This window comes from Oryctolagus cuniculus, chromosome 5 (assembly GCF_964237555.1).
Source record: "Oryctolagus cuniculus chromosome 5, mOryCun1.1, whole genome shotgun sequence".
NCBI classification, from domain to species: Eukaryota; Metazoa; Chordata; class Mammalia; order Lagomorpha; family Leporidae; genus Oryctolagus; species Oryctolagus cuniculus.
This window is the reverse complement of record NC_091436.1, coordinates 123,545,464-123,565,464: the sequence shown is the minus strand read 5'-3', so window position 1 is coordinate 123,565,464 and position 20,001 is coordinate 123,545,464. Positions and strand designations below refer to the sequence as shown.

General features: G+C 38.3%; 1 protein-coding gene across 1 annotated transcript in view; it reads right to left on the bottom strand.

The window, feature by feature from the left end:
• Window positions 1-20,001, bottom strand: part of CYP39A1 (cytochrome P450 family 39 subfamily A member 1) — a 97,392-nt gene that overhangs the window by 40,501 nt on the left and 36,890 nt on the right. Inside the window, exon 8 of the mRNA XM_002714462.5 lies at window positions 5,697-5,830. Within this exon, the coding sequence (XP_002714508.3) occupies window positions 5,697-5,830 (134 nt within the window). The remainder of the gene's footprint in view (window positions 1-5,696; window positions 5,831-20,001) is intronic.

The window sequence follows — 20,001 nt, the reverse complement described above, 5'->3', positions numbered from 1 at the left end:
TGTCTCTGGACCTGCCGCACTGCTCACAGTCTCAACCAGCCAGAGGCTTGGAAGGAGCCTGGATGTATTTAAGCCTGATGTTCTCTAAGAAGAAAGTGTGGGTATGAGGATGTGAAGGTTTTTAAGTAATTATTCCTTAATAATTACTTAAATTGTTTCAGATATCTATTATTTCTAGTTATTTTTTAAAAGTTTATTAATATAAGGAGGACAGATTTCATGTATTTCATAGAAGATAACCATACTTCCTTCCCTCCCCCTTCACTCTGTCAATCACCCTTTCTTATATCCTTTCTTTTCTTTTATCCTTTGGTTTTTGCAATAACATACTTTCAATTTTTTAACCACAGGTTTTAATGCACCACTAACCATAATGTTGAACAAGTAGAAAGTAGAAAGACCACTGTTCTACAGGAATATAGACAATGGCTATAAGTAATAATCAAATCATATAGTGTCTGTTTCATAATTAAACTTTCTTTGGTATTCTATATTAACTGCCACATATCAGAGAAAACATGTTATATTTCTGTTTGGGTGGCAGGCTTATTTCACTATGCATAAAGGTCGTCAGTTCCATACATTTGATTGCAAAAGACAGTATTAAGAAATTTTATTCAGAATCCAGAGTCGATGGCTCTATAAAATAGTTGTCTTGTAAGAGGATTACATGCAGTAAATCATAAATGTGTTTATATCCTTTGACTGTAATCTAATACTAGAACATAATTCAGATGCTGGCATTGTGGTCCGGTGGATTAAGCTGCCACTTTACACCAGCATCCCAAACTAGAGTGACAGCTTGAGTCCCAGATGCTCCATTTCCAATCCAGTTTCCTGCTAATGTGCCTGAGAAAGCAGTAGAAGATGGGCAAAGTACTTGCAGCCCTGCCACCCACTCCTGACATCAGCTTGGGTCAGACCTGGCTGTTGTGGCCATTTGGAAAGTGAACCAATGGATGGAAGATTGATCAATTCTCTCTCTCTCTCTCTCCTCTCTCCTCTCTCTTTCTCTCTTTGTGTCTCTGTCTCTGTCTTTCTGTCTTTCTCTCACACACACACAAATTGGAAGAAAAAAGAAGGGAAGGAAGGAAAAGGAAAGAAAGAGAAGTAAAGAAGTAAATAAAGAGATATGAAGTTAAATAGTCCTCTAACAGGTAAATATTTCAACAGTTTGCACCCACACAGAAACACAAAGTCTAAAGTACTGTTTGAGTACATTAAGGACAGAGATCCTAAATGGGGAGTAAGTGCACAGTGACTCCTGTTGTTGATTTAACAATTGACACTCTTGTTTATGGTGTCAGTAATCACCTGAGGCTCTTGTCATGAGTTGCCAAGGCTATGGAAGCAATTTTTAATTCATTCTTTTAGCTTCTTTTTTATAGTTTTCTTTCCTCCTAATGGTCATGTTTTCCTCATTTAATAAGAAGAAAAAGCTTCGCAAGTTTTTCGTTTTGTTTTGTTTTAATCAAAGTCCTAACTCTTCAATGTTTAGTTTGGGCCTCCTTAGAGGAAGGATGGTTTTTATTGTATTTAGAAAAGATATCACAAGTACAGGAAACACTGCATCTTATGCAAGTATTAAAAGATACTATGAAAAACAATGAAAGAAAGCACTGGCACATTCTCAGGAGACAGCAGCCTGAGCACATGTCTCTGGACCTGCCGCACTGCTCACAGTCTCAACCAGCCAGAGGCTTGGAAGGAGCCTGGATGTATTTAAGCCTGATGTTCTCTAAGAAGAAAGTGTGGGTATGAGGATGTGAAGGTTTTTAAGTAATTATTCCTTAATAATTACTTAAATTGTTTCAGATATCTATTATTTCTAGTTATTTTTTAAAAGTTTATTAATATAAGGAGGACAGATTTCATGTATTTCATAGAAGATAACCATACTTCCTTCCCTCCCCCTTCACTCTGTCAATCACCCTTTCTTATATCCTTTCTTTTCTTTTATCCTTTGGTTTTTGCAATAACATACTTTCAATTTTTTAACCACAGGTTTTAATGCACCACTAACCATAATGTTGAACAAGTAGAAAGTAGAAAGACCACTGTTCTACAGGAATATAGACAATGGCTATAAGTAATAATCAAATCATATAGTGTCTGTTTCATAATTAAACTTTCTTTGGTATTCTATATTAACTGCCACATATCAGAGAAAACATGTTATATTTCTGTTTGGGTGGCAGGCTTATTTCACTATGCATAAAGGTCGTCAGTTCCATACATTTGATTGCAAAAGACAGTATTAAGAAATTTTATTCAGAATCCAGAGTCGATGGCTCTATAAAATAGTTGTCTTGTAAGAGGATTACATGCAGTAAATCATAAATGTGTTTATATCCTTTGACTGTAATCTAATACTAGAACATAATTCAGATGCTGGCATTGTGGTCCGGTGGATTAAGCTGCCACTTTACACCAGCATCCCAAACTAGAGTGACAGCTTGAGTCCCAGATGCTCCATTTCCAATCCAGTTTCCTGCTAATGTGCCTGAGAAAGCAGTAGAAGATGGGCAAAGTACTTGCAGCCCTGCCACCCACTCCTGACATCAGCTTGGGTCAGACCTGGCTGTTGTGGCCATTTGGAAAGTGAACCAATGGATGGAAGATTGATCAATTCTCTCTCTCTCTCTCTCCTCTCTCCTCTCTCTTTCTCTCTTTGTGTCTCTGTCTCTGTCTTTCTGTCTTTCTCTCACACACACACAAATTGGAAGAAAAAAGAAGGGAAGGAAGGAAAAGGAAAGAAAGAGAAGTAAAGAAGTAAATAAAGAGATATGAAGTTAAATAGTCCTCTAACAGGTAAATATTTCAACAGTTTGCACCCACACAGAAACACAAAGTCTAAAGTACTGTTTGAGTACATTAAGGACAGAGATCCTAAATGGGGAGTAAGTGCACAGTGACTCCTGTTGTTGATTTAACAACTGACACTCTTATTTACGACATCAGTAATCACCCGAGGCTCTTGTCATGAGCTGCCAAGGTTATGGAAGCCTGTTGAGTTTGCCAATTCTGATATTATTTAGACAAGGTCATAGTCAAAGTGGAAGTTCTCTCCTCCCTTCAGAGAAAGGTACTTCCTTCTTTGATGGCCCGTTCTTTCTGCTGGGATGTCACTCAGAGATCTTTCATTTAGGTTTTTGTTTTTTGTTTTTTTTTTTTTGTTTTTTTTTTTGCCACAGTGTCTTGGCTTTCCATGCCTGAAATACTCTCATGGACTTTTTAGCCAGATCCGAATGCCTTAAGGACTGATTCTGAGGCCAGAGTGATGATAGGACATCTGCCATTCTATGAGTCTGCTGTGTACCCTGCTTCCCATGTTATATCATTCTCTCCTTTTTAATTCTATCAGTTAGTAATAGCAGACACTAGTCTTGTTTATGTGATCCCTTTCACTCTTAATCCTATCATTATGATCAACTGTGAGCTGAAACTGATCACTTTGACTAGTGAGATGGCATTGGTATATGCTACCTTGAAGTGATTTAATTGGAATCCCCTGGCCCATTTCTAACTCTACCATTAGGGGTAAGTCCAATTGAGCATGTGGCAAACTGTACATCTCCTCCCTCTCTTATTCCCACTCTTATATTTAACAGGGATCATTTTTCAGTTAAATTTAAACACCTAAGAATAATTGTGTGTTAATTAAAGAGTTCAACCAATGGTATTAAGTAGAACAAAAAAATACTAAAAGGAATAAAGTAGTAAGTTGTTCCTTGACAGTCAGGACAAGGGCTGATCAAGTCATTGTTTCTCATAGTGTCCATTTCACTTCAATAGGTTTTCTTGTAGGTGCTTGGTTAGTTGTCTCCGATCAGGGAGAACATATGATATTTGTCCCTTTGGGACTGGCTTATTTCACTCAGCATGATGTTTTCCAGATTTCTCCATTTTGTTGCAAATGACCGGATTTCATTTTTTTTTACTGCTGTATAGTATTCTATAGAGTACATATCCCATAATTTCTTTATCCAGTCTACTGTTGATGGGCATTGAGTTTGATTCCAGGTCTTAGCTACTGTGAATTGAGCTGCAATAAACATTGAGGTGCAGACAACTCTTTATTTGCCAATTTAATTTCCTTTGGGTAAATTCCAAGGAGTGGATGGCTGGGTTGTATGGTAGGGTTATATTCAAGTTTCTGAGGAATCTCCAAACTGATTTCCATAGTCGCTTTACCAATTTGCAGTCCCACTAAAAGTGGGTTAGTGTCCCTTTTTCCCCACATCCTCACCCAGCTGCTCCTCTTCTGATTCAGCTCTCTACCTATGGCCTGGGAAAGCAGTGAAAGATGGCAAAAAGTGCTTGGGCCCCCGCACCCATGTGGGAGACCTGGAAGAAACAGTGGCTTTTCTACTTTCTACTTGTTGAATTCTTTACATTTAGTGGAGGGTTAAGCTTGTGGTTATAAAGAAAATTGAAACTATATCATTGTAAAAATTAAAGGAAAACTAAGAAAAGCATGAAGAAGTAGGATACAAGGAGGGAGGGAAGGACAGTGAGGGTTGGGGGATAGGGAGGGAATTATTATTACGTTCTTAAAACTGTATATATGAAATACATGAAATCTACTCCCTTTATGTAAATTAAAAAATAAAATAAAATTTAAAAAAAGAAACCAATTTTTTAAATGATGCTAGGTAGAACAGTAAGAGAATTTTGCTATTTTGGAGGGTTTTGTTTTTTACCCCCCTTCCACTTTAATGGAGTATGCTAGGTGTCTCTATAATATTGTTCAGATAACTGCAGAACCTGGAAAAGCTGTTGCTGCTATTAATATGTTACATAATGCTATTACTGGTCTTTTAATAGAAAAAATGCACACACACACATATTATTGAATATTTGAAAACTTTAGCTGTGCTGTCTACTTTAAAAAAAGTATCCCAGTTTACTATCTGAGTTTGTGTTGTATAGAAATTGACAGCTATATTGGTGTAGAAACGTTAAACTTAACTTTTTTCCATTTGTACAGGGATAACACCCTCTTTTAAATATGTAAGGTCTTATCTACTTACGTTTGATTGCAATAAAGCAATAAAGTATTCTCTAAAAAGTAAAAAAAAAAGATGAATGGGTAAAAAATGTTATATAATACACATAGGTACATACACACTGGAATACTGTTCAGCCTTAAAAAAGAAGGGAAATCCTGTCATTTGCAACAAGATGAACTTGAGAGACATTATGTTAACTGAAATAGGCCAGGCCCAGAAAGACAAATACCAAATGAACTCACTTACATGTGGAATCTAGAAAAGCTAAACTCATAGAAGTACAGAGTGGAATGGTGGATACCAGGGCATAGCGGCAGGATGAGCTTGAGGAGATAATGATCAAAGGATACAAAATTCGAGTTAGATGGGAGGAATAGTCTAAGAGGTCTGTGGTACAACATGGGGACTGCAGTTAATAACAGTGAATTATATTCTTGAAAATTCTGAAAGAGATTTTAAGTATTCTTACCACAAAAAAAAAAAAAAGCATGTAAGATAATGCATGTGTCAGTTAGCTTGATTTAGCCATTCTACGCTGTATTCATAGTTGAAAACATGTTGGACATGACATATATATATATATAATTTTCATCAACTAAAATAAATACACGTAATAAAATACACGAGCAAAGTATGTACTTTTTTCTAGATGACTGATTATTTCAAAACAAAAACAAAGCTCACCAAAATTTTAACTGGCTTCATCACTTTTCTAGTAATGATACCAGGGGCTCTTAAGCGAACGGCTTCCAAAATACACCATTTAATTAGAAGGAGTTTCTTCAATTCATCCTCAGACAGCTTAATCTTATCTTTACCTGTAAAGATAATTGTAAAAAATATGGACTATTGAGATCAGAAAGTCATTTCACATAAGCTTACAAACACAGGCTAAATATTGCTTCCGACAGCAAGCAGAGTACTACTACAAAGGCACTTCAAAAGGTTAGTGAAAAATGGAATGAAAAGAGAAATTTATTCTGGTGCAAAAACTTTTTGAAATACATGCATATGAGGGGCCTTCAACAAGTTCATAGGACATTGCGTACTATGGAAAATAAAGATGCATGTATTTTCATGTACCTTTGTATGGCTGTTATTTTTTGCTTCCTTTTCTGTAACATGGTGAATTGTGATCCCACTTTGGTTCTCTCAGTCCTATGGCTATCAAATGACTAAGATAGTCCTTGTCAGAAAGGTGTTCAATTTTCACTTATCTTTCTCTTTCTTGTCCAAATTCTCATTCCACTTAAGGAAAAGACAATAAAAGACTGGCATCAAAAGCACAAAGAAAAGATATGAGAAGCAACTTGGCTTTCTTCTTCTACATGCCCCTGTTAAATCATTTTGTTTTTCCTTTTTTTTTTTTTTTTAAGATTTATTTATGTTATTTGAAAGGCAGAGTTACAGAGAGGCAGAGAGAGAAAGGTCTTCCATCTGCTGGTTCACTCCCCAGATGGCCACAACAGCCAGAGCTGGACTGGTCCGAAGCCAGGAGCCAGGGTCTCCCACGTGGATGTGGAGGCCCAAGAACTTGGGCCATCTTTCACTGATTTCCCAGGCCACAGCAGAGAGCTGGATTGGAGGTGGAGCAGCTGGGACTCGATCCGGTGCCCATATGGGATGCAGCACTGCAGGGAGAGGCTTTACCTGCTACACCATAGCACCGGCTCCTTGTGTTCACTTTTAATCATTCATTTCAGAAGGCTCCAAAAGAACATTAGGAAAGGAACAATGGGACAGGTGAACCTCGGCTGGAATGACGAACCCTCCTAAACAAGCTGCATCAAACCTCCCTAATGTAACATGCATATTTTATCTAATATTTACACTGAAGTCACCTGATAAAGACTAGAAGCTTCCTACCACCCAAAGTATGGTCAGAGCCTATCAGTCAAATTAAATAGTCTGGTTCATGATATTTCAAGTAAAATGTCTACATTTTGAAAATTTGTTAAAACCAACTCAGCTTTCCATTTGGTTTTGACAGTACTTGCTTAGTAAAAGTTAATAACACTGCAGGCTAGTTCAATCAGACCACTGTTTTCTTTCACATTTGTTTCCCACCATACAGGGACTGTGTGGATGAGAGTGAGATACAGAGTCTGGAGCTATAGCTTCCCATGACTCTGGATGAGGCTTACTCAAAGCTGGTTGTGTGCTGCACAGACAACCTTGTCTGTCATTATAGATAGTACACCTGAGGAGTCAGATGCAAACATCTTTAGTCAATGGAGTCTGGGAACTGAGGTTTTTGCCTCTGGTTCTCATAATCCTTACAAGGGTGCCTCTGAACTGCATTGAACTTGACAGGTCCCTTAGCACCAAGTAGGGAGGCAGCAGACACTGAGTCAGGTTCTATCAGTATTAAAACAACTAAGGCATAGCTCTTGCTTAGTCTAGTAGGAAGTTAAAGAACAATCACACAGGTAACTGGTGTATCACCTAGGCAAGGTAACTATTCTATGAGACGTTAAATATTATATGATAGTTAAAAGCAGATAGGGTTCATGTTTGACTAGAGGAAAAGAAAAATATTCTCTGTATCTGTCTCTAGAGTTGACCTTAATGAGTCCATAACAAATTACAAAATGGTCCAGCTTCAACACTGTGAGATAAATGGGTAGAAATTCTAGTTCAAGAGGGGTTAGCATTGTGGCAAGGAGGGTAAAACCACCACCTGCAACACTGGCATCCCATATGAATGCAGGTGCATGTCCCAGCTGTTCTACTTCGAAATCCAACTCCCTGCTAATGACCTGGGAAAAGCAGTAGAAGATAGCCCAAATGTTTGGGCCCTTGCCATCCATGTGTGGATCTGGATGAAGCTCCTGGTTCCTGGCTTTGGTCTGGCCCAGCACTGTCCATTGTGGCCACCTGGAGAGTAAACCAGCAAATGGAAGTCCTCTGCCTCTCTCTCTCTCTCTCTCTCTCTCTCTGACTCCCATAATGAATGAATGAATAAATCTTCTTTTTTATAAAAATATAAAATCTGGTCAAAGGAAAAAGGAAGAACAAAGAGAACACTGCAGAAACATGAGTCACAAAAATCCACTAAAATCTAAGTTTTCAGAAAGTAGCAATAGGTCTAGTTCGCCCAGAAGATGGGCTCTATGTGCTGGATCAGGAAGAGACCACAAAGGCCATCTAAGGATGGTCCTCAGGGCCATTCTGGAGAATTTGGAGACTAGAGAGTCTGGAACCCTCCTATTTTAGGCTGAGGGAGACTAAACAGTTGAACAAGGAAACAATGACATATAGCACGAGCACTATTCTTTATTAAACTAAGACCTTGTGCTTATTTTCCCAGAACTATGTGACCTAATGTTAAAAGGAGACAAGAACCCTATGGGCTCTTTTTGTTTTTATCTTCTACCAAAACTGATGGTAAAACAGTAGATAGGCCTTCTGCATCTTCACAAACTGAATACCAGTTTCTCCAAATTGTGTCAATGAATGGTTTCTAACATGTCCAGTGTTTGATGGAAGACAAATGTTGCATATGCAACCAAATGTGCAAAATGTTCCATGCTCCTGGAGACTCACTGGACACATTAGTATTTTAAAGGCTTTGAAAAATTCTGCAGTAAAGACAGCTAACTATACTAATATTTCCAAACATTTTAAAATATGGAATGTTTTCTACCATTATCTGTAGAAGTAAGTCATTAGCTATTTAATGAGGACATAAAAGATAACTCATTATACAAGGGCTCTGGGTGCTTTCTAAGGCAATTCTCAAACAGTGAACACTTGTTTTACTTTGGGCATTACCAACACATACCCTGTGTCATGCATGTGGCCCAAACTACCAATAGCTTATGTTAAGAACCAAAAACATTATTACCTACTGAAAACCATCTTGAAAAACCATGGGCAGATAGTAATACCAATACTTTCTTTACATTTTTTCTTCAACTATTCTTATATTTTCTAAGTCTAACTTAGAAAAATAATTTGGAAAAATCCTACTGGAAGATACTAGGCTTTATTAGCATGGACATACTATGAGAAAGAATTTTATTTTTTTATTATCAACCATACAACTAGATGATTCGATTAACTTTTATTGAACTCTTGATTGGCCAGGATTTCAGAAGTACTCAAAAATCATATCATTTCTATTGTAATTATATTCCCATTGTAATTATATCAATTACATCTGAAGAAGGAATGCCAATGTGCTTTTTGGAAATCACTGGTCTGAGCTTACCATTCTCCCTTTTTCCTGCTGAGGACATAGCTAATAGCATGGACGGGTAAACTATAAACAGCCAATCAAATCCAACTCACTTCCTGATTTCTAAATAAAGTTTTATTGGTAAACAGCAATGCTTACTTGTTTATTTGTTATCTATGACGATTTTTGCACTACAGTGGCAGAGCTGAATGGCAGCAACAGAGATCTTACATTGCATAAAGCCTAAAATATTTAATCCAGCCTTTTACAGAAAAATGTGGCTCAGCCTAAGAGCATTGAGGGGACAAGCTCCTGGTGTACCTCCTGTTGCTCAGGGGTCTGGACTTCATTCCGGCACTCAGATTTTACAAGCACTATAAACTCTGCATGGTCTGCACAGCACACACCATTTATATAACCAAGTCAAGCATGATATCTGAAAAGCCCTGAAAAATACGGCTATTTTATAAGGAAAAGACAGACTATTTCTCAGGGAGAGACACGTCTTTGTTTAGAATGGAATCAACTGCAACTGTCTTGAAATCCTGTTCATACACCCAGAGGACGTACAGGCATAGATACTGTTAAGGAAATCAATGTCTTGATATTCAACTTTCATAGCTACTGTTTTCTAAAACTAATCTATCTAAGAGGAGAATGTGGTCCAGTTCTCTTGCTCACCTCCCTAATGCAATTGTTTTTTTCCTTCTGGTACAACAGAATGCCTCAGTCATTCCAATTTTTACTCTGCTGTCTTTTTCCCTGAGGTGCAAACATCTCATGAGTACCAAACAAAAAGGGTGATTAGATAACCACATGGCACCAAAGGGAAAAGCCTTTGAAAGCAAAGTAAAACAGGCACAGGAAGGAAATATTGAAATTAGACACGTCTCACTGCATCTTTTTTTGTCAACAAACTGGAAATCTGTTCCTGTTTGTTTACCTGTCTTAGAATTAGATTTCAAAAGCAGGAACAGGTTTGTTTGAATTGAAGAAGTTAAGGCAGGTCATTTTTGTTAGAAATTAACCTGAATTTGTTGGTTAGTTGGACAGAAAAACTGGCTTTGAAAATTATGTGGCAGCCATTTTTCATAACTGAATGAACTAAGTCTGAAACTTTTGATATTAAATGTGCTAAACAGACTAAGCAAATGGACAATATACAAGGACTGACATCCATTGTGATTATTTGAATGCAGGATAACAAACATTAGACATCAGCTTAAAAATGTGTGAAAGACTATAAAATTCTTTCAGAAGAAGAAGAGGGAAAGAGGGAGGGGGCAAGGAGGGAAGGCGGGAAGGACGAGGAAAGAAGAAAACCTCTGACTAATAGCATACAAGTAAACTGGAAGAGAAGCCTGGCGGTAGAAACCCTGAATGTCTGTGGTGAGGCAGAGTGAAAGGCAACTGGGGCTGTTGCAGTGTGGAAGATAAAGAACATAAGGTTGGAGATTTCTGAAAAGAGACGGAGTCCAGCTCATGGCAGATGCATGCTATCTGAGCAAGGTGCCAAGAAAAATTCTCTGGGGTTAAATGGAAAGTAGGACTTTCAATTTTAATGTTTGTTTGTTTGTTTGTTTGTTTGTTTTTATATGTATTTGAAAGGCAGAGTGGAAAATAGAGAGAAAGAGGGAGAGAAAAAGAGAGAGATGTTCTACCTGTTAGTTCACCTCCCAAATGCCTGAAACAGCCATGAATGGGCAAGGCCAAAACCAGAAGCCTGGAACTCCATCCAGGTCTCCCACCTGGGTGGCAGGGATCCAAGTAGTTGGGCCATCATTTGCTGCCTTCCCAGGCACATTAGCAGGAAGAAGTAGAGGAGGTGGGGTTCACTCTGATGCTCTGACATGGGATGCAGATGTCCCAAGAGATGGCTTAGCCCACTGTGCCACAACATTCACACTAGACTTTTAATTTTAAGCTGTTTCTTATTGCAATGTAATTTTTCCTTTCCTTGTCCCATATCTTTAAAATACTTTAATGAAATCAACTAACACCTAACTTTAACACTTGGAGGGTAAAGATCTGAGTGATATTCAATGAGACAGTGTCATGCAGAAGGGGCAGAAAGCAAAAGAGTGGAGCTGAGAAATGAGCAAACCAGGAGTCAAGAGGAAGCAAGGAGACACGCAAACCTCCACCTCTTGTTGCCTTTCCCATTTCTACCTCCAAAGATTCCTAGAGATCTGTGGAAGGGTTCAGATCAGTTTCACTGTTACCTTGCAAACCAAGGTGCCCCCAGAGGATGTTACTACAAATAAGTTAGCATTAAGCCACAACTAAAATTCTTAATCCTACTTTTCAAAAATTGTATTCCTTAGAGTATCTACATTGGACAAATTGATGTACCTTCCTGTCTCTTTGTCTCCCTGTTTCTCTCTACTTTACTGCAGCAATAGGATACAGTAAAGAAATATTTTGTTACTTGACCCAACAGTTAGGGTCTCTGTTGGAAGTCAGATTGAAAAGACTTGAAGGTGACTCATCTATTAGAACACAGGCTATATTCCGGCCCTGAAAAAGTTTAGATTATAGTAATGGTGAAGTTTCTAGCCTCTTTTAAAGAATAAAGTTTTTATTTTAAGAATCATTATTAGACTAATAGAATCATAAAGTGCAAAAATGTTTTGTATTATGTAAGACAGAAATAATATTAAATTGAAAATACTTAAAATTATGACTTCTAAATGTATAAGAGATGTAGACTACACTGGCAAAAATAAAATAGCATTCTTGGGGAAGGAAAAGGAAAAGAAAAGGAAATATACCAAGTTTTAGAATATCTTCATGATGATTTTTTTATTATAACTTAGATACGGCCCTGTACCCAGACTGTGCAGATTTCAATGCACATCTGTGGTTTTCTCTTCCAGTGCTGTGATTCTAAAATTAGAAGGCTCCACTTGGAAGAGGGCCAAGGTAGTCATCAAAAAGGCTGGAGCCCCACAGAGAGGGGACCAACACTGAAGACAAACCAGGAAAGGAGCTAACGAGGAGTTGGGGTAAAATTCAGAAATCATCTGTTTAGCTCCTGGCATAAATGTAATAAAATCAAACCTTAGGATATTTGAAATCAAATAAAAGAAAGGATGATTCTTGCATTCAGAAATGGCAAAAGAAGTTTCTAAAACATTATATACAGTTTTAGGATTACAAGCTCACAGTGACAAGAGTATTCTAACGAAGTAGTTACAAATTATATATTAAGAACACATAATAGATTAAAATTCTGTTACTACCTGCTAATGATTCACTCATCACCAATTTATAACATATTTGTTATGTTCTAGTCCAAACAGAAGTGCTGTAGGAGGCAGGAAGAGAATAACACTAATTTTTTGGCCATCAAACCTCACAACTTTTTGGATCACTTAATCTATTCCTTACAGCTACCTGCCACCTAAAATAACCTCAGAGGTTAATGTACCCAAGGAGACAGGTGAAGTGACAGAGGCTGAAAGTCTTCACCCTTGCTAAGTATTACACTACTTCCCCAAAAAGCAGAAAGGAATGAGAAAGTCACTGACTAAATAGAACCTTGGATGCCAGGACACAAAATAATACCTGGATCTAAATAACTAATAAAAATTTTGTAGGAGAGGAGTTAAGTGTCAGGTGAGTTCATCCCTTCTTACCCATGGCCTGAATGTCACCTAAACCTGGAAGGAGGAGTAGAAGTAGGCAGAATAAAAACTAACTGCAAAATTCAGCACGAAAACATGATTTCTTAACAACAGAATCAGATAGAATTGATGAGTCAAACACAATCACCAAGGAAAGTCTTTACGAACTGGCTTCTCTGATTCGTTAGTATTTCAAGCCCTTATACCCCTACTCACCCCACCCCAACACACACACACCAGGGCTTCAAAGAGTTAGTAGGAAAATCACATTTAAAGATAAGTTTATTTTGGTGCAAAAATCTTTTGAAGTCCACGCATGTCTTCTTCGTAATGTGCATAGGAGGGGCCGGCACTGTGGCGCAACTGGTTAATGCCCTGGCCTGAAGTGCTGCCATCCTATATGGACGCCAGTTCGAGACCTGGCTGCTCCACTTCCAATCCAGCTCTCTGCTATGGCCTGGGAAAGCAGTGGAAAATGGCCCAAGTCATGTGGGAGACCCGGAAGAAACTCCTGGCTCCTGGCTTCTGATCAGTGCAGCTCTGGCCATTGCGGCCAACTGGGGAGTGAACCATCCGATGGAAGACCTCTCTTTCTCTCTCAGCTTCTACTTTCTCTGCGTAACTCTGACTTTCAAATAAATAAATAAATCTTAAAAAAAATAATAATGCGCATAGGAACCCTGGACTAACATTTAGCTAATAATAGAGAAAAAAATACATGTTTTGACAGAAAAGGAGAATGGAAGGCCTTTGATGAGTCATTTAGACCTTTGGACTCATAGTTCTGCACAGACTGAATCAGAAGGTGGGGTCACAAAGTGGAGCTGAATATTGTAGAAGCCTCTGTGCTCCCCCACAGAAAAGAGACCAGTTGTATAATGCCAACAGATTGCATGGAAAGATAAAGGAAAGCGAACAATCAAATCCCTCTGAAATGTAAAGAACATGTTTCTGTAGCCCACCATCTCTTTCTTGACTTTTGAAAGCATGGATTTTCCATTCTGTTTGCTTTTCTATGCCATGAGACAAGCTGTCTTTCACAGAGGCTGGTTATTCAGAGTCATTGAATAGCTTATGTAAAACATTTAAAGTGGAGGTGTGTGCAAAAGGTCACAGCAAACATGACGGAGATTGAGCTTGAGATGGAAACACATGAGATAACATTTGAAAGCAAACCCTCTGATGTGATGAACCTCCAGCAATGCTTCCTGTCAAAGTTTAGTCAAGAAATCTACTCTCTTTTATAATGATCTTTAAAGTAAAACTAAATAATAAAATGTTACATTAGACTATCATTTCAGAAAATCACACAATAGCTTTAAAAGTGTAGTATTTCTGTGACTTCCGCACAGGAATAATGAGCAATGGCACCAGCTGCTGCCACAGAGTAAGGGTAGGTAACAATTAGATCTGGCGTATTTCCTCAGAGGTCTCTAGATAAACTCCTAAAGATCAGTTTTTAGAGAACAGAGACAAAACTAAATAAAAACAATAAAAATTTATGCATATGCTAAAACTTCAAAAAATATTAGTGCACTAAATGAACATCTTTCAAATCCATTCTTCCATTAACTTTTTGTTAAAAAAATTTTTTTTTGACAGGCAGAGTGGACAGTGAGAGAGAGAGACAGAGAGAAAGGTCTTCCTTTTCTGTTGGTTCACCCTCCAATGGCCGCTGTGGCCGGCGCACCGAGCTCATCCAAAGCCAGGAGCCAGGTGCTTCTCCTGGTCTCCCATGCGGGTGCAGGGCCCAAGCACTTGGGCCATCCTCCACTGCCTTCCCAGGCCACAGCAGAGAGCTGGACTGGAAGAGAAGCAACTGGGACAGAATCTGGTGCCCTGACCAGGACTAGAACCTGGTGTGCCGGCGCCGCAGGCAGAGGATTAGCCTATTGAGCTGCCGGGCCAGCCTAACTTTTAATAGTATCCATACATGTGCAAAAAGAGCTGAATATTCTCCTAGAGAGAGAAAAAGGTAAGAAGGAGGGAGAAAAGAGGAAACGAGAAGCTCACTGGGAGAACTGTCTTCTGCAGCAGGCTGGGTTTGCAAAAGCTCAGCTCTTTTTCACAAAACAAACTCATTTTCTTCCTCAGGCCTCACTCTGTAGTCCTCACCACCAGCACCACCCCTCCTTCAAAGCAAAGCAGCCTGCTCCATTCTTGTCATATTGCTTCAAAACTTCTTTATTCCTTTCTCCTTTGCTCAATAAATTGGCTTAAACCTTATTTTTCCTATTTAAAGACATTTGGTCGTGATGTCTTCTGTGTCCTGCTGATAACACTTAGGTCTTGTCCTTGTGGTTTGGCTACCTGGGGAGGGTACAACGCAAAGCTTGATTAGCCACTGTAGGGAAAGCCTGGGTCTTTATTGTGTGAATAATGAGTAAGTCTCTCATGATTAGTCCCATGCTCAACCAATTTAGTTTTAAGATCTTGTTTGGTTTTTGTTTTTCCTAAAGATTTATTTATTTATTTGAGAGGCAGAGTTACAGACGGAGAGAGGGAGAGACAGAGAGAAAGGTCTTCCTTCCACTGGTTCACTCCTCAAATGACCACAACAGCTGGAGCTGAGCTGATCAGAAGCCAGGAGCCAGGAGCTTCTTCCAGGTCTCCTAGGCAGGTGCAAGGGCCCAAGCACTAGAACCAGCACCACAGTGCCCTAGGATCTTTGAATTCTTTCAGCATTTCTTCTCTTTCCAGCCCTGCAGCTCTTTGTTTCTCAATTCTGGCATAACTCTGTCCCAGGCATTTGTCTCTCGGATTCCTCAGGAACAGATAGGAAAGGACATGTTTGGAGAAGGGAAAGGTCATCAGGGTCTTTATACAAAGTTTGAAATTAATGCTACTGCCCATTGGTCAGCGATCAGGTTCACAGTATTGCTTTTTTTCAAAATTAAAAGAATAATTACTTCATCTCACTAAAAATCTCCACCCATCTGTAACTAGTTCACTCTCACTACCTGCCACAAATAACTGTTACAAGGTCATTAGACAAGCAAAACTTGTTCTAAATGATATTAGACAATATATTTTAGGACATTTTCCCCACTGTTATTTTATCCATTTGAGATGAACTGATCTTTCTAGTGAATATACATTTTCTTCTGAGAAGAAAACAATTATTTTATAAATATAAGAAAATATTCCTGGAATAAAGTAGACAGAATTTCTTAAAAATTATTATCTTTTAATATTACTTATATTGATGTTTTAAATTTCTTAAATGAAGACAGGGAGGTAAGATATCCCTCCCTCCCCCAAATACCATAAATTTTTATTGTTTTTATTTAGTTTTGTCTCTGTTCTCTAAAAGTAAAATAGTCTAGTCATTTTTTTTGGTTTTCCATGAATATTTTGAAGTACTGTTGTAGGAAAGAGGACTTACATCATCTGAAGATATAAAATAAGAATTTCTTTGGTACCTAAAATATTAGGAAGGATATATGATTTTCCTAATGCCAAAAAAAAAAGAGAGTAGAATGGATCTTGGAAGTTGATTTGTTGTAGTACTCCTAATTTATATTTCTAATAATTTACATTTATATTGTTATTCTGTTACATATGATTTTAAGTCATTTAGGTAATTTCATTAAAAAAGCCCACCTAGAAAGGAATTCTCATCATAATTCATTCAATGTATAGCAATTTGAAAAGGTGTGATATTTTTATGATATTAAAGTTTTCCATCCAGGAACATGGCATGCTTTTTTATTTAGGCTGTTTTTAAAATGTATGTATATGTATATAGTTTCCTCCAATGTAATTCCTCTTCCTACTTGATATCTTTTTTCAAAAGGAATAATAGTAAAATGAATAGGAAAGACAGACATAAAAATGCAAGACTTTAAAATTAGCTTAAGGTTTTTGTGGTGAATAACAGACTGAGAGAAAGCAAAGAACAAGCCTAGAGATTGCCCTCAGAGTTTGGGAATCTGGGCACTGAGGGTGTAGGTTCTGCCCTGGGAGCCTGGCCAACCACATCTCCTTCACCGCCTCCCCTCCAGCCCCCAGCTTCTTCCCAGCACCTCAGTCACTTCTGTCTTTCCAGCTTTAGTTCTTCGACTTTTCTGAATAAGCACATGGCTTTTTAGCCTCTGAAGGTTTTAGGATAAAATGTTACTATCCAAGATACATGCTCCTATCAAAAAATATAAGCAATAACCCTCTGGAAGTGGACTCTGCTCAACAGCTTCAGTTTGCTGTTCATAACGACATACTGTAGATGAAAGAGGGATAAGGGCAGATTGAGAAAGATGCCCAGGACTGCAACATTGCTCAGAACAGGTTATTACAACCAATGGGAGATAAGAAGATTCAACAGACAGACCCTGCCTGCCCTTTCTTCTTCCATACATGCACATATAAAAATTTCCAAAATCCCACTCTATCATTTCCTTTTTTTTTTTTTTTTTTTTTTTGACAGACAGAGTTAGACAGTGAGAGAGAGAGAGAGAGAGAGAAAGGTCTTCGTTTTTCCGTTGGTTCATCCCCCCAGTGGCTGCTCCGGCGGCACACTGTGGCTGGCGCCCTGTGCTGATCCGAAGCCAGGAGCCAGGTGCTTCTCCTGGTCTCCCATGCAGGTACAGGGCCTAAGGACTTGGGCCATCCTCCACTGCACTCCCTGGCCACAGCAGAGAGCCGGACTGGAAGAGGAGCAACTGGGACAGAATCCAGTGCCCCAACCGGGACTAGAATCTGGGGTGCCGGCGCCGCAGACAGAGGATTAGCCTAGTGAGCCACGGCGCCGGCCCCATTCTAGCATTTCAAAAGAAGTTTGGTGACAGTATACTGAACCAAGCACATAAAACTCTATTCTGGAAAAAATGGTGTTGTGAATGATACCAACATAATGGTAAAAATATTGATAATGATAAATTCTTTTAAGGAATAAAGGACATGGTACAATTTATAAAAGTTGGTATATTGGCTGGTGCCTGGCTCCTGGCTTTGGATGGCATAGTGTGCCGGCCGTGGGGGCCATTTTGGGGGTGAACCAGCAGAGGGAAGACCTTTCTCTCTGTCTCTCTCTCTGTCTAACTCTGCCTGTCAAAAAAAAAAAAAAAAAAAAAAAGTTGGTATATTGATTCTGAGTTTTTGGCCTGCAATCAATATAAAGGTGAGGACCCAAAGATATTTTACTCGTAGTATTTTCTAAATAGGATAAAAGATTATCCAAATGCCTGAATAATTCTCCAACAGAATACTCTGAAAGAACAACAGGGTCTAAATGAAATACGTAGACAATAAATAAATAAGACTGATAGTGATACTGAAAGACTTAATAAAATGAGAAACTCAGAATAAGATCCATCTCCAAGCTCATAATTTGAGCAGAGATATCAAATGATCTAGGGCTATCAGCTGTATCTTTTTCAGCCACTGAAGCTAGGAAATACAGGAGAGAGTGACACTACAGAAAATTTCTTGAGTTAGGGTTTCACTAGGCCCATTTTGGCATTAAATGCAAAATAGTGGAAGAAACATGGGCCCCAGGAAGTCTTCAGTGGCTCTGCAGATAACCTGCATACAAGTCTCACCCTGGTCTTTACAGCTGCATTTGTGATTTGGAGAGTCACAGTTTGTTGAGTTCCCAAATGATACCATCATAGTCATTAAGGACAAGTGAAAAGAAGCTAATAAAATTATGTATTTGGGGTAAAACAGAATAGTTTCAAGTGAAACCTCTGGCATTTCTAAGTGTTTTCTTATGTAATTGATGTAAGGTTTTCAAGGTTGTTGAACAAGAAATAGTTTATGAGAAGCTCCTCTAGAATTGAGTTTCCTGGGTCCATTCTGGTGATTTAAAAACTAGGCTGCCAAAAGAAAAGGAGACCATGTGAATAATTTCCTGTATGATATTCTATAGACTCCAAAACCATCATCTTAGATTTATGTTTGTCAGGCCATTAGTGAGACTGCAGAAGTTTGTTTTTTTTTTTTTTTAGTAAAATAACTTCCCACTCTCAAGGAGGGTGCCCTAAGCCCTGCTATTTGGTTTCTTTCTTCAATATTTTGGAAAATGCACTGCACAAGGGCCAAGAATCTATCTGAGATACTACTTTGGTTATCAACCATTGAGTCCTGGCAGGCTGCAGAGGAGAACTGAGAGTGAGCTGCTTAAGTTAGCTAAAGGCACTCAGGTCTATGATAGGCCACAACAGAGTCCTCCAGGCATGCTGTCATCAGTTGGCAAGATGGCACTGAGACCTGAGACACATCCAAGGGCAGAGAAGCTGCACAGAAGTTATAATATGGGTAAGCTATGATGATATATAAGTTCAAGAATAATATTTAAATGCAATGACAATAAATGAAGAAAAAAAACCTGATAAACCAATTAAAATAATGCAGACAACATAGAGTTTGCCAAGAACACTGCCTTAGGATCTGAGCTTAATTTATCACTTTGCTAACTTTTATACTTGGTCACATTTATAAGCAGAGACAGAATCTTCTCACCAGTGTATGGTGATGTAGTCATCTGGGTCAGTGTCACCATGTAATTGTACCTGGTCACCCACAGTGTTGATATGTCCCCATATCAAGTGTTGATGCTAAGTCAAAACACAGCACAAAACAAATATGGATTGCCTCCGAGGAAGGTTTCACTTTTATCCAAAGTCATTCAATCAGTGACTGGCAGGATTGAAATTCATGAATATGAATATAGTTACATATTTATAATTATTAAAAGGTACATAGTTATATTCATGAAATATATCTTTAAAATATACTTTATAGGAACAACTGACTACTTTATTCCTTTTAGTATTTTTTGTTCTACTTAATACCATTGGTTGAACTCTTTAATTAACACACAATTATTCTTAGGTGTTTAAATTTAACTGAAAAATGATCCCTGTTAAACATAAGAGTGGGAATAAGAGAGGGAGGAGATGTACAGTTTGCTACATGCTCAATCGGATTTGTCCTTAAAGACAAAGTTAGAAACGGGCCAGGGGATTCCAATTAAATCACTTCAAGGTAGCATGTACCAATGCCATCTCACTAGTCAAAGTGATCAGTTTTAGCTCACAGTTGATCATAATGATAGGATTAAGAGTGAAAGGGATCACATAAACAAGACTAGTGTCTGCTATTACTAACTGATAGAATTAAAAAGGAGAGAATGATATAACATGGGAAGCAGGATATACAGCAGACTCATAGAATAGCAGATATC